The sequence below is a fragment of the Nilaparvata lugens genome, chromosome 3, assembly GCF_014356525.2.
Source record: "Nilaparvata lugens isolate BPH chromosome 3, ASM1435652v1, whole genome shotgun sequence".
Lineage (NCBI taxonomy): Eukaryota > Metazoa > Arthropoda > Insecta > Hemiptera > Delphacidae > Nilaparvata > Nilaparvata lugens.
Window position 1 is genome coordinate 84,989,580 of NC_052506.1, and position 23,400 is coordinate 85,012,979.

Sequence of the window (23,400 nt, forward strand, 5' to 3'; positions counted from 1 at the left end):
ATACAAGTATAATAGAACATATTTGTCGATGCCATCTTTCTTGTTTCGAAAAGGCATTTAAAATGATGTACCACACAATGGGTGTTTACATTAAAAATATTCGAGTTACAGCCCCTAATTCACCCTCTCATGAGGGGTTGAAATTCAGTTGTACGTCAAAAGGTAGAGTATTTGACCAATAACTTACTTATCCTGAAAGTTACAGTATTTCATCTACAATAGTCTACAATTTTATTGAAGGGTTCCCATACATATGACTCACTCTGTATATTTATGAAATAGAATAATTTTATAGTAACCTACCCTTTTTTGAAATTTATAAAATAATAGATTAAAAATACAAATTATAACAACTAGTTTCAGTGATCCACACCATCATGGTATTTACTATTATAAAATTGTGGCGTGCGTGGCGAGCATGACAGTGCTCTCCAGTAGCACTGCCACCACCAGGTTTTTTTGGGTCCTGGGCCCTGCTACTTTTATAGGATAATATTATTAAATAAATACAATTCACCAAAACAATCTCACTCTATTGAAAAAATCCCATAACAAACACCTATACTCTCTCTCTCTAAACATAATCACTCCTCAATCACATTACTAAAAACTACTTCTCACTATCTCAAGCACAACCTTCCTCTAGCGCGTCTCGGAACGTTCTCCCTCTAGTTTCGCCTCTACGCGGTCATCACTCTATCAGCTCACCAGTTCAAAAGTCCAATTTGGTGGCCTGAGTGATGACTCCACTATTCTAATAATTAATATCCTATGAGAGCGGGGTGTTTGAATTGTTACAAAATTATAGTACCCTTATTTTGAAATTAATGAAATAATATATTAAAAATACAAATTATAACAACTATTACTATTGTATTTTTTATGTAACTTAAAAGTGAAAAAAAACACTCACATTCTTTGGTATGGCGACGACCGTTTCGTGCTGGTGTTGCACATTCTCAAGCCAAACAGAAACTGAAGTATTTAAGGTTATGAGGGTGGGTATTTGGTCAGAGTGGTGGTGGAGGGGAGTTTTGGCGGTTAATGGAGGAGGATTCAAATGAGTTGGTCATGTGCAACACCAGCACGAAACGGTCGTCGCCACAACAAAGAATGAGAGTGTTTTTTCACTTTAAAGTTATATAAAAAATACAATAGTAATAAATAACAATAGTAATAGTGATCCACATCATCATGGTGTGAAGATGAAACTTCATGATGAAACCATGATGGTGTGGGTCACTGAAACTAGTTGCTATTATTCTATTATTCTAGTATCTATTATTCTATTCATTTCTTAAAAGGGTACTATAATTCGATTTTATAAATACATATAAGTAGCCTTAATTCATACATTTTAAAAAGAGTGCGGAATAATTTATTGAGTGCAGCAAAGGAACATAGCGCACGAATTACACATTATTTTTTCACTACTGATTATTTTGTTCAACAAATTAATATCGCTTGTGTATCATTAAAAAATTGACACTATTCAAATGTATTATTTGTAAATATTTTTATGAATGAAGAAGAGTCATCCTATTCTTGAATGAGCTGCTGATTTTCGATCATTATAGCTCTCCACACTCTTTACACCAACAAAATGTTTGCTGATATGCAAATTGCTAAAGTTTTTTTCATAATAAATTATTCATGGGAGAGAAATTCAATTCATTACGATTTATATTGTTTGCATCTATAAAGGAGCGTACAGATATACGCGCCGCGAACATGAGCAATTCACTTTTAATCAGCTGATGCCAAGCTTTTTATATCTGTATCTTACCTTTTCTGTAAAAATACAGATATAGTCAGCTGATTAAAAGTGAATTGCTCATGTTCGCGGCGCGTATATCTGTACGCACCTTATTATGTAATGCTTAATTTTGTGAGAATGTCTGATTGTTTGATTTTTATATGATTCACACTCTTTACATCAACAAAATGTTTAGAGATATGCAAATTGCTAAAAGTTTTTCATAATTAATTATTTATGGGATTATTCCATAATTAAAATTCAATGCATTACGATTTATATATTGTTTGCATCTATATTATGCAATACTTAACCCGGTTGCAGACGAACCACAATCGTATGTGGGATGTGGGACCGACATAATATCACAGAACAACGCAGAGAGTCTTTCACACTACATTTGAGAAAACGCTCATTAGTGCGATTGTGGTACCTATAGAAGCTAGGGAAAGCGTGTTGCTCAAACCAGTGGTACCACAATCGCAAGGAAAATAATCGCTACCACAGCGCGCAACGCCATGTGGAAGTATCAGTGCCACTGCCATGCCTGCCAATGCATTCCATATGCGCTGCATTTGTGGTACCACAGAAGGAAAATAGTAGCTCCCACATGCGATAGTGGTTCGTCTGCAACCGGCCTTAATTTTGTGAGAATGTCTGATTGTTTTTATACGATTATTATTATTATTAATCAATCATCCATTGACCGCCCATGGAGGGGGTATGAGGATTCGTCAAAATTTAAGTCCATTAACTAGCTAATCATATTTTAATATTTTTTAACCTAACTTCCCAAACGTTACTCATAATGAGCAATAAATTCCTCCCTTGAATATGAAGATATATCCAGTAACTCCCTCTTCAATTGAGCTCTGAACTCCCTACCTGTGATATCCTTCAGACGTCGTGGTAATATATTATATAATCTTATACCAGAGCTTTTTTACACCTCGCTCATATAGAACCAAAGACCTCATCTCTTTAAGGTCTTTGTATAGAACCGTATGATGGGCATCATCCCTTAAGTTTCGCCTGTATCTTGTCTCATAATTATGGAATAATGCTCCCGTATTGAATGAGCTCTCATATTTTTTTATGAAACATATAGCTTCAAGGATGTATAGGCTAGGCAATGGTAGGATTTTAAATTCCTTAAAAAGTGGCCGACAACTATTCCTTATTGATTCTCCTGCTATTACTCTTAACTTATAGATTGAAATGGCTCACCATCCAGTGTTTCATTCAATGGAGATTGCTGTTGAGGATTATATGGAGCGGACTGCTGGTAACTTTGTTGAATGGTGGTTGGTATCTGTCCTGGCATATCCTTGAAACCAGCCTGGAAAATCATCACATAATAAATCGGGGTTCTTTAAAAATCAAAACACAACATTTCACAGAAAATAAATATAGGCCTAAGGCAATTTCAATGATCTGAAAATTGTATAAAACTGTACGTAATATAGGTACCAAGTTATTTTGTGAATTATGATAGAGGAACTCTGACTCAAAATGGATGGTGCAAGGCCTACAATGTGTACGATGTTATTGGAGCGGAGCGGCCTCACTCCTCTGAGAATTTTTAGTTGTTTTATTAGGAGTAGTACACTCAAATCGGGCTTATGCCTAGGTTTGTCCACTTTTATATCTTTCTTTGTTATTTTGTATTATGTTTGTTTGTGAAATAAATGTATTGATTGATTGATATGTAGCTTGAAATAAGTCCTCAATACTTTTAGAAGACTATCATCACTCAATTGAATATATATCACTTGGGTAAAACCTATCTGAATGGGACGATCAAGCTAAAACAATACAACTGCGAGACCCTTTGGCAGGTAGATTTAGCACATTTTCGATCCTTGTGCAATGAAGCGTATGCCCCCATCCTGTTAAGTTTAGTGACGTTATTTCACACGTAGACTTTTACTGCGGGATTCCCATTTCCGTGTTCTGTACAGGTCAATCAAAGTTATAATTTAGGTCTATCAAATTATTAGACAGTCTGTACTCTGTAGCTAATAATAATAATATCGAGTGACCTGGCTGGCTCAGGTCTGGTGTCAGAGTTTTCAGGTCGCAGCTGATCAATTTCAGGGCCTCTGACATGACCTAACGACTGCTTTTTTTAGGCAGCCGGGACCGACGGCTTAACGTGTCCATCCGAAACACGGGAGTGGCCCGAGATAAATATCTTTGTAATACTCTGTAGCTTTTGGTGTAACATGGAGTTCCTGCAGAGCTTATCAAGATGCGACAAAGATCTAAACCGTGAAGGCATATACCAGTTTTTATTGATGTACAATCGAATTGCTAATCAAAGGATAATGAATACCGTACCCACCACCCTTCAATCAAGGATTGAATAGGAATAATGAATACCCACCACCCTTTGGTGGGTATTATTTTTCTCCACCCTTTTGTTTCAGGGTGTGGTAGAAACCAAAAACCCTGCAATTGAATGGTGTGTTTCACGCAATAAATGATTTTTTTATAACGATTTTATAACTCGTATCAGGTTATCGGAGATGTACATATTGTTTCAAAAACAGAATCTTAAGTCATTCTCATTAAATTTAGAAAAATAGTTGAATTCCATCGCTATGGAACTCAATTTTGAGCCTATTCTAATTATCAAAGAACTGATTACCTTGTGCTAATTGATATTTTTTAAAAGATACATATTATGTCGAGTTGTAAGTTGCAGACCAGAGTGGTGGCTTTTGGAGTAGGTTTTGAAAATATATTTTATGCTGCTAAACCTGTCTGGATGGGGGCATTAAGAGATCTATTGTTTGATATTGGTTGAGCATTGACATGGTTTGACAGTTAATGTTTCCCATTAAACCAGCGTTGAAGGAGGGTTATTTTTCTCTCTTGACCGTTCCATGCCCCCATCCAGATAGGTTTTACCCCATCACTTTATTGAATCAAACCCCATCTCAAAACCCTCGATCTAACAAGAACAAAGATGTCAAATATTTTTAAAATGTTTAAATGAACTTCAAACTGTAGTTTCAACATGGTTTTCATAGATTTGGATAAACCTATATATGTCATGCATTTTAAAATGTCTAGTATTTATTTGAAAAAAAAAAATCTATATGAGTTAGTAAATCTACTCACTGATTCGAGCTTCAGGAAAACAAGAGAAAACAGAAAATAGTTTTTCGTGTACCTCCGTTTTTCAAGATATCGAGTTTGTTTAAGAACAAGATTCACCAAGAAAGTCTAGTATACCGCCGGTATTCATGATGAAAATTCAAATGTTAGTCATAATTAAATTCTTCAAGCGATTCAAAAACATGAAAGTCTTAGTGGTCATGTGGTCACACACCGATTAGTCAAGACAAGACTAGTCACGTTTAGTCACAATACTTCACATAGTTGCTTATGGAGTCATGTATAATTGCAATGACTAATCAGTGTGTGTTGCATCATAAGCAACTATGTGAAGTATTGTGACTAAACGTGACTAATCTTGTCTTGACTAATCGGTGTGTGACTAGCCTAAAAGCCTAAAGTTTTCAACAGGTTAGTTGAAATATACAGTATAGTTTTTTGTTGTTAACAATCAACAATGATCTACCGAGAGCTGAAGACATCAATACCTAGTATATTTAATTACTTAGCTCCTGCACTTTAATGCAGGATTTATTGAGGCCAGCTCAGGTACCAAACTGATATAATCTCAGTATTTGGAATTCAAGAATATTCTCAACTATACTGTGGAATTGCACATTATCAATAATATTATTGTTAATTAAAATATTGTGGAAACTTTTGTTTAGTAAACACCATAAAACAGGCTCATGCAGACATTCTTATTGTTATAACATATAAAAATAGCTTTATCATATGAATGCAAAAACCATGCTCATGCAAGAACTACAATAAAGTGGAAAAAGTAATGATGGCATACAAATGGTACAAAATTTAATAATGTGAAAAATATCACAGTTGATTAATCAAGCCTTGAAGCGTTTAAATTCATTTATTGGGAACCTCTTCAGTTTTTGGTGTTAAGCTGCGTTTACACCAAAAGTTATTAACAAAATTTTAATAACTTAATCCTTATAGATTCTATTAGATTGAACGGAACTTGACAAACACATATGTTCATCATGAGTATGATAAGTTATGTTCAATATAATAGAATCTATAAGGATTAAGTTATTAAGATTTTGTTAATAGCTTTTGTGTAAACGCAGCTTTATTCTTAAAGATAGTCAAAAGATTTAGGTTATGTGTAGGATAATTATATTAGCACAACGTCATTGCACTTGGAAATAATTTTATTACAACATTTGGGAAAGGAACAGTTTTGGGCTTTAAGCCTATTGTTCCTTTCCCAATCATTCATAGTTGAGAATTATATTGTATCCATCAATGTATTAATAAATGAATAACATCAAATAAATGTAGAGTAAAATTAATGGAATTCACATTGAAACCCCTATTTCGTACGGTACCAGAATCCAGAAATAAAATATGGAAAGTTCTCTTCAAGGTATGATATTCGTTTCTTGAATAACATGATATTGATAATGATCAGTATTAAAGTACACATGGGTACATTACAGTACACCTATGTTGAAATGTTACTTGGAATACAGTGATTGGTCACTGTGGGAACGCGACTAGGTGACACCCCGACTACTTGACACCCCGTCAACCTGTTCCCTGTCACTGTCAACCTGTCACTGGTGTGTCATATTATACGAAAATTTACAATATTAACAAAATTTTAATAACTTAATCCTTATAGATTCTATTAGATTGAACGGAACTTGACTAACACATATGTTCATCATGTGTATGATAAGTTATGTTCAATCTAATAGAATCTGTAAAATAGAAAGTGTAAAATACACCTAGAACATGCAAAAGAAAGATTATACTTGCACATGATGTAAGTGATTATTATGGAATGAATTAATAACATAATCAAGAGTTGACAGAAGCTACCAACTTATATACGCCCAAGGTGAGAGAAGAAGCATTCATAAAATAATATAATAATAATTAACAAGTAAGGCATTACGGAAATGTAAGGATTCTAAATAAAATTGACGCTTTACTATTCCAGTGTTTTTCGTAGTTAAATCTTGAATAAATAAATTTATGGTCATTGAAATGAAAAAGTTCATTACAAACCTCAAAGGATTCTATAAATACACTTCTGTATGATTTTACAATTGATTTTACAAGTGAGTCAAAAGAGTTTTAAACTAAAATTGAGTAAATTTGGTGTGAAATAACATAGAAAAGAAGCACACTGGACTAGTAAAAATTAACAAAAGCAGTAGGGCTAATTACACACACATAGATTTTTGTTCGTAGGATTTTTTGCCGTTCTTATAAATTCTATTAAGGGTCCCATACACTAGGAAACTTGGATCGGCGAACTTGGCTCTTGCGAACCAAATTCCCCAGTGTATGTGGAAAATTGGCGAACCGCGAACGAAATTCGTGACGAATTCGGTCTTCAATCTGGATTAAAAACTTTGTTCGGTTCGTCCGCCAGGGCGATATATTCTATCTATATATATTCAATATATTTTCTCCCCACAGCAGCTGCAAACTTGGGTGAAACACTCATCTCTAGACCCCGAAAGACACTGAAGTAACGAACGGTTGTTCGCTCTCCCCACTACAGTGTGTGGACAAATCCTACACGAAATTGGTTTCCCGAACCAAGTTCGTCGATCCAAGTTCTCTAGTGTATGGGGAACTTCAGATTGAACAGATATTTATTTATTTTATTTATTTGAGTATTACAATAGTGCGATAGTATCCCTCTAGCTGTAAGCTATTTGAGGGATATATAAAAATAATCATTTACATACAATAAAAAACAATCAATAACAATAATTATATTTCTTAATTAACCTGATTATATTTATTCATTTTTGTAACTGATTGTTCTCTTTTGTCCATTGCACCATAAATTAACTTAACTTAAACTGACTTAACTAAACGAACAGATGATTTCAAACATATGATGTTTGTCAAGTTCCGCCGATTAATCTGATAAAATTCATAAGGTCGTTAAAATATCGTACGAGCAAAAATCGATGTGTGTGCAGGGCTTAATACGGCGAAGCTGCTTTGCTATGAACATAAATGGTGAGAAATAATAGTCCTACAGTAATAATCATTCCCTTGACCATGAAAGATGAAATTTACTTCGAACCTTCTTATCTGTTACTTCAAGCCAGTTACCCGTCTCTGTCTGTTCAACCTGTCAAATTACAAAATTGCAATTCATTCAATGAACAGTAATTCCTAATTTCACGTCAAAAATTTAATTACAATATTAATAATGCAAAACTCGATTGTTTTATCCTTAAAAAAGACCTGGGTGTCATAATGGACCCTACTCTTGAGTTTAAGGAGCACCTAGCACATGTTATGAATGGTGCTAATAGGTCGCTGGGGTTTTTATTCCGAAATTGTGGGCCTTTTACAGCATGTGACGTTGTTTTGAAATATTGTACTATGCTACAGCGAGGAGTAAACTTGAATATGCTGCTTTAGTTTGGGCTCCATTTCACAGCAGCGCTATTCTTGATTTGGAAAAAAATCAGAATAAATTTTTAATGTATCTTTATTTTAAAAAGTTCAACGCATTCTGTCCGATAGCTTTTTCGACAATCTAAGGTTGATATTTAATGTTCAAAGATTGGAAAAAAGGAGATCTGTCGGTTCCCTCTTGCTATTATATAATATCCTGAACAATCAATTATTCATGCCAGAATTTATAAATATATTGCAACTTTATGTCCCGTTTAGTAGACCAAGACCAATTATTCTGTTTCACATTCCATTCATCAGAACGACTCATCATTACAATTCTTACATATACAGAACTTTACGTTTGTACAATAGAATAAGCCACTGCATTGATAATAAATGAGTTTATCATTATGATAAATGATTTATCATCATGACCAATGAGTTTATCAAACTCTTGAAAGAATAAATTGAACTTGAATTTTAAAAACACTTATGAAGTGAAAATGCACTTTACTATTATTTGCTGACCGTTTCCAAACCTTTAAGAAATCCTGTGAACTAGCATATCGCTCTGTAGCTGACTCATAATTGATAAATAATTATACTAAACTCCATCATTTCTTTTTTTCTCTCTTCTAAAGTCCTATTTTTCTTCTATTCTCTATTAACTTTATTTTATTTTTATTTCATTCTTCTTCATATTTCTATTATCATAAGTTTTTTTTTCATTTGGCCTCATTTCGCCTCTTCTTATCATATTAGTACCGTATACAAAAATTATGTTTACTATTTTATTTAATTTTTTCATTCTTATTTCGCATAAAATATTATATATCTAAGCTAGTTGATGACAATAAGGCTCTTCATGGATTTATTCTGTGAGCTTTTGTATGAAAATAGATAAATACATTTAAATTGAATGAAAAAGACTAAGAAATTGTCAAAAACCACAGATTTATTGATACTTGGAAAGACCGGTTTCGGTTACTACACCATTGTCTGAGTTTATCAGAGATTGACAATGGTGTAATAACCGAAACCGGTCTTTCTAAGTATCAATAAATCTTTGGTTTTTGACAATTTCTTTTTCTTTTTCATTCAATATGAATAATTACCACAATATCAACTTCTCAACTACACAAAAAGTGAGATTTAAATTGGTTCCGTTTTGAACAAATATAAGCCGAGTGAAATGTTTAAGGTATTCTCAAAACAAATTCTCTGGGGTACAGCAATAAAAAGTATGGAACGTTACTGTACCCTCATTTTAACACAATGCATACATCTAAATTATTCTAGATGAATGATCATTGTGAGATAATATTATTAATGATATTATAAGTCTTCACTTAATCAGTTTCATGGAGAACTTTGAAACATGATAGCATTATGGAGTGACCAATGAATTTATCAAACTTTTGAAATAATAAATTCAACTTGAATTTTAAAAACACTTATGAAGTGAAAATTAACTTTACTATTGGTAGTGACCTGATGTGGGCCATCATCAGACTGTAGGAACTTACTCGAATGTCACTACAGTAGAGTAATGTCATTACATTAACATTAGAGTAATGTCACTACAGTAGAGTAATATCATTACATTAACATTACAGTAATGTCACTACAGTAGAGTAATGTCATTACATTAACATTAGAGTAAGTTCCAACAGTTTAACGATGACCGACAACAGGTCGAAATGAGCGTCACTACCAATAGTAAGTGCATTTCTACTTCATAAGTGTTTTTAGAATTGAAGTTTAATTTCAATAGTCAAAAGGTATGGATATGCAACAGAAAATGAATTCATCTTTTAAACAACCCGCTATACAGAGGACTTTGTTGAGTTCTTGTGGTTCATCTCAGGATTGCTATGCCCCAAGGATGAATGGGTGGACTGAATGGATGATTCATAGCTCAATACAACAATAGGCCTACATTATTTCATGAAACCATTCAAACATTACTCAATAAAAATCTTGAATTTCCACAAATTCATTTTTTCATGAATGAATTGATTTTAATTGAAGATGAAGTTGTGTCTCTTTTCTGGCTCAAAATTTTGCAAAATTACTCTAAAATTTCCAATTTGCAGAGATTCGAGTAAAATATTTTTGTTTTAAATCAGTTTTTAAATATCAAAATTCAAAATTTTTAGTTTAGTCATTAGTTTTGAAGTGGAAATTGAACTATTTAAAGTGAAAGTGAAATCTTAACCTTATTCTTTTATGAAACTTCTATTTGTAAAAATTTGGGAGAAGACAGTTTTGGGCTACGCCTGTTGTCTTCTCCCAATCATATTATATTTATTATAATTATGATTTGTAATATTGTCAATGAAATAAATGAATGTCTCTAGATGATCGTTCATGTGAATCACAGATCTGAAGCATGAGTAAAAACATTCCTGCTACCGTATGTAAATATATCTCACGTTCGAAGAAATTCATCAAATACAAAATGATTATTTCATCAAAAGCATTCTACAAATCTACGGCACACTTGAATTCTAACAAGTACTAAATGATTAGTTATTCTAATTTTTGTTAGTAGAATCACCCTAAAACGGAAACTATTACAGTATTGCAAGATCAACACAAACCAATTACTAATTATTATTGTTCAAAATTTACTTTGAATTCCAGTATTATGAATGAGAGTAATGATTTTTATTGAATTAAGTGACTGATAGGCTATTTACAACTGCCAATGTAATTTGTCTAAATTCACACTTATTTATGGTATTATTTACTTTATGTTACATTAAAGTTCAAATTGAGCAACAGAGAGTGTCTAGACATACCTTTTTGTTGTAGGGATATTCATATAAATCCTATAAGTGAATATTGAAGTGTTAGGATATTGACAGGGTAAACGTTTATAGAAATAATACTAGGAGCATCTTTAAGAGTTTACAAAACTTAAAAAAATCATTGAATAAATTTGTCAAGTGTTTCCAAGTTAAATTGATTCAAGTAATTTCAATAAGATGTGATGAAATTCAATAATGAACTGTTGAGTTTGTGGTTGAATAACTCTTTCTTGAAAATGGTAAAGCAACTAGTCAGAGGAGAATAATTTTCCCATTCACATTTTGGACCATAGACAAGATTAAATTGCAGTGAGAAATGAAAATATCATATTATATATAAAAATATTTTGTTATATCGATCATTTTTTAAAGATTAAACCCTATCAAGACAATTCCAGAAGAATCAGTGAACTTTGACGGAAATATTGGCTCAAAGAATATTTTCAGTGCTAAGTTGAACTGAGTCAACCAATGAAGTTTGTTTTATTTTTAAACCAGACAAAAGCAAATTTCTTCATGATATCATAAAGATTGCCTCAAGTTTAATATGTTAATAGATCCAAGTTGATTTTATGTAGTTTTTTAATAGTAGGTACTGCATTAATATATCGACAGATTATTATAGAAATATTGCAGTACACCAACATAATTACAGGCAATCACGGTCGCTTATTAATATAGAGTGTATCAAGATAGTTCAAATAACCCACTTTTAATAATTAAACATTAATTTTAATTAATAATTCCGACTTGATGAAGTTATTAATTACCTTCAAGAGTTGTCGTTGTTGTGGCTGCTAAGTACCAGGAAACACCCAGGGAAAATACAAATCACAGTTAAACAAACAGTACATACAAGAAATACTCATTCATAGAAATATATTTTATAGGAAGTGGTGGGATTATACGGGTAAAACAAATTGGTGGAGTAGATAAACAAACTTAACACTGTTGAATTTGGGACACTATGTTTCGAAGTAAATATTCAAATTCACTTTTCTAGTTGAGAAATGTGGGATGCATTCCCACATAAGGAATGAGCTGAGGAAGAGCTTCATCAGGAAGCTCTAAGGAAGAGCTTCATCAGCACCTGAAGTATTCAAATATGTACTTTGAAACAAAGTGTCTCGAATTCGACGGATCATTAGCTCCAATAGTATTTAAATATGTACATCGAAAAAGTGTCTCGAATTCAGGAGAGTCATTATAAAGTGTTTGGTCATGGAAAACAACATGAAATAAATTATAACTCCGCTTAGAAATTATAGTCTCTGACCTTACTAGCAATTCTTTTGCTAGGTGATTCCCTATGTAAGGAATAATTCACCTATATAGGTGAATTGGGCTTTGTACAGAATGAATTACTAAGGAATATATATTCAAATATATTAAAGGAAACTTTCATAATAATTACACTCACATGAATGGAGAGAAACATATTCCCGGAAAAGAAAAAAGTTAGTTTAGAAGAATGAGAAATTTCAAGGGTGTAAAAGGGTCTTTCAATCATAGTAAAGTTAGAAAACTATTTAAAGGGAATTAATGGAGATCACATATTATAAAACCACAAGTTTTGATGGTTATTTATCCAATAACGCACCTGAATCAAATTTGTCTGAAGAAATAACCATGCAGCAATTCTGTAAAACATTCCATCAATTGGCAAAGAATACTTGAATTAATGCAGGGGAGCTTACGATGTACAATATTGTAATAAAAATATGCATCACACCCTAAACACTCATAAGAAGCAGTCTATAATCTGAGAAAGTTGTAGTTGATTTATTCATTGATAGAGAATTGGAAACTAGCCTATTTAGTTGATTATTATTAGCAATCGAAGATATTATACGCCTCCAATTACCAGGTTATCGAGTAATGTTTACTCACTGATGTATTTGAATCTGGTCTGATTATAATGATGTGACATACATTGCGAAGAAAATAAGATGATTTTGAAACAATGATGAAATGCATTAAATCGATGGATCTTTCATAATTATTAGGTACTTAATTCCAATCATACATACCACATAACACTTTAACGGAATTGTATTTTAATACTAGCCGTCAGGCTCGCTTCGCTCGCCATATCCGTCTAGCCAGGGGGCTCCGCCCCCTGGACCCCCGACTGGATTGTCCAAGAATGAGATTAGCAGGCTCGCTTCGCTCGCCTGCATTTTTATCATGTTAGGACAATCCAGTCGGGGGTCCAGACTAAACGTCTGGCTAAACGGATATGGCGAGCGAAGCGAGCCTGACGGCTAGTAATATAATATTCCCAAGATTGAAGTAGCAGTGCCCAATCAATTTTTCCGCGATAAATGCATTTAAATCTTCAACTTAGTGCCAACCTAAGAAAGTCAACTCAACTTAATGCCAACCTGACAAAATTATTGATTTAGTTGCCAGTTAACAACTGTTTCGAAGAGGTACTCTATCTAGATTATAGTTCTATAGTAACATATGATATGGAAATTTCAATTATAATTAAGAGATTGGGAGAAGAAGAATATACATGCTAAAAGACGAACTTTAAACCCTTAACAACAACCCTTAGAGTTGAAATATTGCCAAAAGATTTCTTAGTGCGCCTCTAAAGGGTCAACTGAACATACCTACCAAATTTGAACGTTTTTGGTCCGGTAGATTTTTAGTTATGCGAGTGAGTGAGTGAGTGAGTGAGTGAGTGAGTGAGTGAGTCAGTGCCATTTCGCTTTTATATATATAGATAACTCTAATGTGAAAAAATACTCACATTCTTTGGTGTGGCGACGACCGTTTCGTGCTGGTGTTGCACATTTTCAAGCCCGAGATGTTCAAACCCAATGTCGGGCTTGAGAATGTGCAACACCAGCACGAAACGGTCGCCACACAAAAGAATGTGAGTATTTTTTCACATTAGAGTTATATTAAAATACTATATTTATAATAATAATGAAAACAAGATGGATAACCAACAGGGAACTTTAACAGTAATTGAAGTTCAAAATCTGAGAAATTAAACATATATTTAATTGGACGGCAAGGTTCAAATATTACTATTATTATAATATCATGAATAATTATGGGAATAATTATTCTAGATTCATTCCCCTTATTGGTGAGTGTAAGTACATGATAGGATAAAATGAGTGTAGAATACACTCATTGGCATGAGACGATATCATTTTTTAATTCTGTTTTTAGAAGGAATGAAGCAGTATAAAATAGAACAAACTATACAAATTGTTGAGAAGTTCTATTTTTCAATAAGGAGCATCAAATGTATTTGAATAAGGACATTTTTAGTTGAAATTAACTTGTGGTGACAACAAACTTTTGACAATAATGAAATTATAAATAAATAAATGTTTATTTCCAAAAATAAAACTAAAACTACAATATCAATTATTACACAAAATATTAGATAAATTACAATTACATATAATAGTTAGCTACAAAAAATCTTATAATGTGTCCTCTACTTTTTTAGTTTTTTCTGTGAGGAAATTGACCTACTCCACTAAGGCGTACCATGTTCTAGAGTAGGTTATTGCTTCGATAAATCAAAATTCACTGTAAATAAAAATATAAACAGTATCCTTTTCAAATTATTTCGTCACATTGACATTTTCAAGACTCGAGAATGGCATTTGTAGCCGAAACATGTTGTGACGAAGTAGTTTAAAAAGGGTACTCAGATCTATATTTTTATTTATATTCAAAAGTAGCCCTAAAGGAAAAAAGACAAGATTCACTGCTACAGTCGTCTGTGAATCATTACTTATTAGAAAATGTCAGCGAGCTTCGGTTGATGAAAAAATGAGGGAAATTGATTACTTACTCTTTGCACACTGTGAATAATTAGCGTGCTTTTACTGGCCGGCGTCGACATTCCACTCTGCTTATTTCGTTCTAGCTCTCTTAACGCTGAATCCGTCACATCTCCACCACCATTTGTGAGCGCTTCTGTAATAGAGAATAATAGATAATATAGAATGAGACGGAAATTTCTAGGAAAAGAAACCATCAACATAATGAAGCAGTACAGTAATCGGAAGAGCATATTGTAACAAAATATCTAAAGAAACTCGGAAATCACAGTCTGACTTTATGAGAATATAGCTTCAAAACTGTCTAACTATTATGTCATGAACAACACAAATTTCTATAAAAAGAAACCATCAACATAATGAAGCAGTATAGTAATCGAAGAGCATATTGTAACAAAATATCTAAAGAAACTCGGAAATCACAGTCTGACTTTATGAGAATATAGCTTCAAAACTGTCTAACTATTATGTCATGAACAACACTTAATAAGTTTTGCATAATTAATAATAATAATTAATAATTTCTCTGATTGCCAATGAATTGCAACCAGAGGAGTTTATTGACAAAACATATACATAATTATTATAATATACATACAAAAGCTGCTAATACTAAACTTAGTTCTAATTTTGATACCCCACTATAATAATATGTGTGTGTTTTCTGGCTCTAAATTTTGTCAAATTACGCAAAAATGTTCCAATTAATGGTGATTTGAGTGTGATATTTTTTGTTTTTATTCTGTTTTCAACTGTCAAAATTTAAAATTCTCAGTTTTTGTTGTTTTTTAGTGAAAATGGACCAAATTTTAGGAAAGTGAAACCATAACCCTATTTCGGACATTTAAAATGTTATCTAAATTTGGGAGAGAAATAGTACAAGGAGTATCCATAGTTTTTCTCTCCCAATCAGTGCTACTTTGTAAAAATTATAAAAAAAAAATAAAAATAAAAATAAATGTGTCGTGGTAATTTGTGTAACAATTCGAATTGTAAACGATTAATGCTACCGAATCGTGTTCAATGTGTTTTTTAATTGATTTTCAATTTCAATTGTTGTTTATTGAAACGTTGCCTCTTATCTTAACAATATCTGCATCTTAAGACTTCACTTCGGTACCATACCGGTGTCAGATCTACAAACTGATTGAAAATAATCTCACAATTTAAAAGAAAAACATAAAGTGAATGCCTCAAAATGCTATACAACATTCATATAACAAATTTGGATAAACATTTTAAAAAACCGTAATTCAGTATCAACGTATCACCAATACGTAGTAGGTAAGTAGGTAAGAAAGTTTTGAAAATTTTTCATTGGCAGAAAAAAAATTACAACCAGAAAGTGCCTTATGAATGGGTAAGGTGTGAATGGAAATGTCTCACATGTCGTTTTATTACGATAGATCAACTTACATTACAAAGCATAATCTATCCAATCTTGAACATATTAGGTCTACTCTGTTTCCTATTCTATTTCAGAATCTATAAATTAACTTATGCATGAATAAAAAATTAAGCTGAGCAGAGTTACAATAATTGAAAAGAAGCTCAACATTTTTTAGTTTCTTATGCGTTAAATTTCTGTGCAAGACTGTATTGGTCAGTAATATAACTGATAGTATAACTGGTCAGTATAACACTGATATTACTGATGAAAAATTATTGCTAGAAAACCTTACTACATGTTAACCAAAATATATGATTTTATTGCACTATTAAGTTCGATGAGCTCGAATCTAATAGAATGCAATACACTCGTATAATTACACTTGTCTTTAATGTGTTAATATCATTGTTACTGCTATTGTTTTGTTGAATACTTCATTTTATCATTGTATTTTTGTGTGTTGTGGATAAATTGAAATTGAAATTGGTACTATTTCAATCATTACGGTTGTAAAAGTGTCAAAAGATGAGGAGGCAACAAACAAATTCATGCAATACGTCAGTGATGGACTCCAATTTGGCAAAAAATAGCCGTGAGAGTTTATTAAAAGCATCTCTGAAGTTCAGAAAAGATCAATTTTAGAAAAGACTTGCATACCTGAATTTTGCTTTGTGAATACGGTCTTAACAGTCGTAATGGTGGCTCCAGACGGAGACACTGAGCGAAGAGTTTCTTTCAGTTTGTAAGGCCGGTCTCCCATCACTGGAATCTCGGCTCCTTCAATCAGTAGAAACTACAACACAAAAAACTTGTATAATTTCTGAGTTTATCACGAATTGAACAAATTATATTCGATACTTGGGAAAAAACTTAGAAAGAGAGGGAAACTTCTATTACTTAGGCCCCAACACCCTAAAAGAATAATAAGCTACAAATAGATTGTATGAAACTATTTTTTTGTCTTTTCCCTTCATTTTTTGTTCATATAATTCATATATGTTTTTCTCATGGTTCGAGAGTATAATTATATTTGTACGACTGTTTTTTTTTAATTGCGGGTGATGTCCGAATTAGTTTTTTAACTAATTCTTACTATCTAATTCAGATGATCCAACAGACAATTATTTTCAAGAGAATTTCACAAGTTTGGATATCGTTCTTTCAAAAGCTATATACAAAAGATGACTTAGGTTTCTTGGGATTAACATTATTTTGTATAAATATGTTGTGTCAATCAACTAATATGATTCAATGAACAGATTTAAGATGTGTATTAATACAAATGTGCGTTGAGGCAATACATTTTGATTAAATGAATTAGATTAACACACTGTTTTGTTGTTTCAAACAAAGACATGCAGTCTATTGATGATGAGATAAACGATTAAGTTTATTTCATCAATAATTGACTTCATGGTAGTGAGTAGAACAGCAAGATAATAGTTTGTTGATAAACTGCAGTTCGAAATGGATTAAGGGAGCATAATCTTGAATCAATAAAGTATAATTTGATTCAATAATGAATTCTCATAATTTATTTCATACCTCTACAGTTAATGTGCCAGTGACATCATCTTGGAAGTAAGGTCTGCTCTGCAGTGATATCGTTTGCCTTTGACTGGGATTTACGACTAGCTCGTCCATGCCGACGATTCCCAATCCGAGGAACTTATTCTCGCCTTTCCCCACCGGTGACTTATCGTACACCTCCAATAAAATCTCTGCTGTAGAATTTGTAACATCACTGAAACAACAAATTTCTATTGTTACACTGATGTTCACCATCGAGATAAATAATATTATAATCAAGTAAAATAATCCTATACTATTAAACGAGCAACTTCTGTTTATATGTTTAATTACATGTTTGGATGTTTAGATGTTTGTATTTCACCGGATCTCGAAAACGGCTCTAACGATTCTCACGAAATTCAGAACATAGTAGGTTTATTATAATTATAAAGATTCGATTGCACTAGGTCTTATCCCTGGGAAAACTCGCTGAATGATATTAAAAGGAGAATTATTATTCATCCTTGAAAAAACAGCTGAAAATAATTATTTCGTCGTCTGTTGGTGATGGAAGTCAGTGAGCGAGTTCATGTGTGTGGGACTGTGTCAAAATTATGACTCATCTGTTGAACTTTTGTAATCATTCAATCAGGTACTTAGTGCTGGTTGCAAAAAAGCCGGGTTATTTTCAATCCTGATTAATACCAGTAGATCCATCTTTTTGAAATGGTCTTCTCTGATTTGGTTCACGTGAAGTTAATCAGGATTAAAATTTAACCGGCTTTTGTGTGTACTAATTATAAGGAAAAATTATAATTATATGAAGTAAATGGAATAGAAGAAGCCTATTCTGAATTGAAACTGGAACAACATTGTCCAACTGTTTTAATAATATTTAATCTCAACATTATTTACTAACATATAAACTTCAATCACGACTCTTTTCTATCAAGAGAAATCGCTTTTTTCTGAGTGTTTCTTCTGTTGTACTTTTTCATTATGTAAAAAGTAAGCAAGCAAGGGAATTCAAGTATTAAAAATTCAGAACAAACTTTGAAATGCATGGCTTTGGAGGGATATATAGCCTCAGCTCTCTCTTTTACATCAATTCTCAGGAATTGTGTTCTGAGTCTCAGAAATCATTCAAATTCGCTTCCTAATGAACAAATAAAACTTACAATAGAAAGTGTTCATCCCAATTCGGATTTTCAGTATCCTTTTTCACTGAGGTTTGATTCTTTTGAGGAGGATCATCGAGCTCCACCACACAGAATGGTTCCAGTGGTTCTATAAAAAAAAAAATTAGTTTGATTAGTTTATATAAATAGAAAAAGAAAGGAAGAAGAATCAACTCTATTTACATTATAATATATAATATTATATATAACAGAACAATTTGTTTTTATAAATAACTTTACATAATATTGAGAAATTTAAAAATATGTAATCCTCACATCATTATTTTAGCAACTTAAGGCTGATGTGCAAAGGCTGAAAATAAACTTTCTCCTGGTAATATTTTTCAAAGTTTTTCGATTTGTACACTATCAAGCTATCAAAATTGAAAAGTTTTCTCAGGAAAACATTTTTTTTCGATAATTACTTTTTGAGATATGAGCGCCTAAAGTTCAAATTTTTGTGCCAGAACATTTCAAGTTCGGTGAAAGATAAAACCATGAGATTTTGAGTATAGATTCTTCATGGTATTGTTGACCTGATAAAACAAAAAATTTCTGAAAATATAATTTTTTGAGAAAGTTATTCAATTTACTAAAAATGACCAAAAATAACTTTTAGTTGAGTTTTCCTGAACTTTCCTGAGAAAACTTTTTAATTTTGATAGTTTGATAGTATACAAATCGAAAAACTTTGAAAAATATAACCAGTAAAAAGTTTAATTTTAGCCTTTGCACAGCCTTAAGCTAGAGTAAACCTAATCAGTATGAGCTGGAGGAGTTTGGACTCTATTCATGTTTTCTGTATGAAAAAGATTTTGATTTCACAAAATTTACACTGTCTTCAAAACTTTTCCATGATGTAGAATATTCATCATTTATTACAATATTTGTGTAATCACTTTTCCACCTCATGATTTTGATTTTGATTTTACTGAGGATGAGTCGATTATTATTCTGATTCCAAATACTCATCAATTTGGTAAGTCCAGTTCTTATAAAAACCATTCCAATAAGAAAAAATATTTATCAGATGGAATTGATAATATTACAGTCAATTAATTATAAACTAATGTAGAGGATGATAATCAAAGTTGAAAATACATTGATGAAAAATCGATTTATGAATGAACATCTATCGCAAATATTGTTTCTAGCAGGAGTTCCTACATACAGGTATATAGGAGGTCCTGGTTCTAGTTAAGACCATAAAAATTAATAGAGATTATTAAAAACAATATAAAAACATAAAGTACCCTTTTATTTGAAACATTTCAAACAACATTTGATTATTAGGGTTTTATTTGAAACATTTCAAACTTTAAAACATTTCAAACAACTAAATGTTGTTTAATAGTTGTATGTTAAATAGTATTAATTATACATTTCATGTTTCATGTTTTTATATTGTTTTTAATAATTCTCAATAAAGTAACCCATACAAGTGAAGCAAATTAATAGAGGTATTGTGATTATTAAGATAATAATAACTTCATCTCTTGAATCTCTGATGAATAAGCTATCTCTCTATCACTTTATTGGTTGATCTTTTTGATACTTGATTGAATCTTTCTCTAATTTATGAATCTTGACAATTTTTTATAAAAGTTAAAGCAAAATTTGAAGTGTACTTACTTGCTTTCAGTCCAATTCCTGTAGCCTTGATTATTTTTACAAGTAAACGTTTACTGGCAGTCTTTGTTGGAATGAATGTGTTCTGGGAAGGAGACAGCTGCAAAAAATCACGATGAGTTACCACAAAATAGATAACTAGCAAAAAAAAATGAAAGTAATATATTGTAGGTATATAAAAATAGAAGTAATTTTGAGAGATAAGCAAATCAATCTATGTAGCAAAAGTAGAAAAATACGTACGTATGAGAAAAATGTTGATTAACATTGGTGTTGCTATCCTTGTTTATCGTTCAGCAGATGGCACTATCATTTTCTTGCTCCACAATGTTACCAATGTTCTACGTTTTAACAATGTAGAAATATAATTAATTAACAGAATATTAAAGCTCAAATTATGAAAATTCATTATCTAATCATTGAAGAATATTATATTTCTTTACGAATAAGATATGAATCTCTTATTATCCTTTCCATGTTGATCCTTTCTTATTTAAGAAAGTATCAACAGTTTATACAGGTATCCTCTATAGAAGGCAGTGACAAGGCAGAGAATTGGCAACACTGATCTTCTATCTTTCTCCACTGCCATTATAAAGTGAACCTTACTATAAAGAATGTTTGTTAACACTAAAGAGCTACATAATTATGTTACTCAACATGACTTGAAAAATTATTTTAAAATGATATATTCTTATTAGCAAATTATCAATATTGACATCTAGGATTTGTTCACTATTTTCTCACGTTTCTCAGTTAATGTAATACATTACAGTTGGTAATTCATACAGTCACTAACTATTTTCTCATAGTCTCATTTTCATAGCTATTTTAATACATTAAAGTTAGTGATTTCCCTTCCCCACTCAAATATCATAAAATCGAATGTTCCTTGGCTGCTGATTGAGATTGCCCACCCCAAGAGCAGGTCAAGCGCATCAAGTACCTTGGAGTTTGGGTGGATATTAGGATCAGTTGGAGAGAACACATAGGTTATATAAAAAAGAAATTATTGAAATATATTAGAATATTTTATCTTCTCAGAACTGTGTGCAATTCGGAATTGATGAGAAAGATCTACTTCGCTCACATAAATTCCAATTTTGAGTATGGCTTGGAAATTTGGGGGTGGGGGAGCATATAAAGCTGCTTTACATCCGTTAATTATTCTACAAAAATCATTTATAAGAATAATGTCTTACAAAACGAGATATGATCACTCTGCACCAATTTTCAAAGAGCTCAGAATACTGCCTATCAGGAACTTATATATTTATAAAACCCTAAAGCTGTTTTTTGATAGGAGTGGTGAAATGCAGCTGATTAATATGCGCAGGGTTGGGAGGAATCAACAAAATGAGCAAGTCCCTAAGCCCAAACTTACAATTTTCAAAAAATTCTTCAATTTTCTAGCACCAACGTTTTTTATAATAGACTTCCTGTGGACATAAAAAGGTGTAGACAGAAGACAACTTTCTGCAGATTATTACATAGCCATCTGATACATGAAGATGTTTCTGGTTATTATGAAAATATATTTGTTGAACTGCAGGCCTGCACAGTAGTACACTTTTTTTACAACTGGTAAACGCGACTTTTTTTATTTTTTAGTTTGTAATGTTATTGTTTATAGTGTAATATTGTTAGTATTTAATAATGTTAAACTGATACTGAAGTTCTTTTTCCTTTTTTTCTTGTCTTTTTAGTTTTTTTTACTCTTTCTCAATTTTCTCTGTAAACTGTAACACTTCTTTTTTACTTTAAGTTGTTTATTTTTCTGCCCAAACCGGTTTTTGTAACCTTTGGAATTATTTTCCATGTATATTTGATTTTTGGTAATGTTCTTCAGGGTATGATTGTGATTTTTTAGTTATATGGTAATTGTTTCAGTGACTATGTATATGTTCAGTTTCATGCTCTGTATATATTGTAAAGATGGAAAATAAATTGATTTAAATTGAAAAAAAAAATGAATTGATTAATCCAATCACCAACTATTTTCGAATATGCTAGTTTAAAGTCTATCAAATGAAACTGAAGTGAAAGAGCTATAAATAAAAGGCGCACGTGTTTCAGTTGATTGAAATTAGAGCTCCATTCAAACAGAACCGAACTTGTTAAAATGTTTACTTTGATATGAATACGGTGAATAGGACATTGACTCAAGTGGCGGTTTATCATGAATCACGCAATCACTTATGCTTTCATCAAGACTATTACAGCTTGGATGTAAATCTGTCAAGATTTTCAGCACTGAAAACTAAAACATCACCCAAAAACTATTAAGATCAAGGACGTTGCATACATTGGGAATAGTTTTCCATTGGAGAATGTCTATTTTTAAAAGGGAAGATTCATCAGGAAATTGAAATCTTGACTGTTTATCGAGTTTAGCAGAGTGGAGTTACTATATGAAGAGTTAGGTACTTCATAGAGCTACTCCAATTTCTATAAAGTCCTAAAGAGTTTCTCAATAGATAGTAACTGTAAACAAAGGGAATAATGAATGAAGCCTCATAATTGAAGTATAAGAGTTTGAGAGGCATATACAAGCAATACACAAAGAAAATTGCACTGATATACAAATTTACGATTCAATCCACATTCTCACGATACTCATTTCATTTTTTTCTTAATAGGCTTCCAGATTCATGAATTTATAATTCTTATTAGCCTAATTATTATTTAATCAGTTGACAAGTTAATGAAGTTAAATAATTTGGGAATTAATTTTCGTTCCAGATTATTTTAACAATTTCAAAATATATAATTTTTTAGCTGTCTATAG

At 31.8% G+C, this 23,400-nt stretch overlaps 1 protein-coding gene across 1 annotated transcript in view; it reads right to left on the reverse strand.

The window, feature by feature from the left end:
* The window catches only part of LOC111044175, an 87,908-nt gene that overhangs the window by 15,284 nt on the left and 49,224 nt on the right, over positions 1-23,400 (reverse strand). Inside the window, exons 3-10 of the mRNA XM_039422925.1 lie at positions 20,616-20,750; positions 18,984-19,092; positions 17,839-18,037; positions 16,951-17,086; positions 14,915-15,039; positions 11,859-11,885; positions 7,953-8,000; positions 2,984-3,095 (exon numbers count right to left, since the gene is read on the reverse strand). Coding sequence (XP_039278859.1) covers positions 2,984-3,095; positions 7,953-8,000; positions 11,859-11,885; positions 14,915-15,039; positions 16,951-17,086; positions 17,839-18,037; positions 18,984-19,092; positions 20,616-20,750 — 891 coding nt within the window. The remainder of the gene's footprint in view (positions 1-2,983; positions 3,096-7,952; positions 8,001-11,858; positions 11,886-14,914; positions 15,040-16,950; positions 17,087-17,838; positions 18,038-18,983; positions 19,093-20,615; positions 20,751-23,400) is intronic.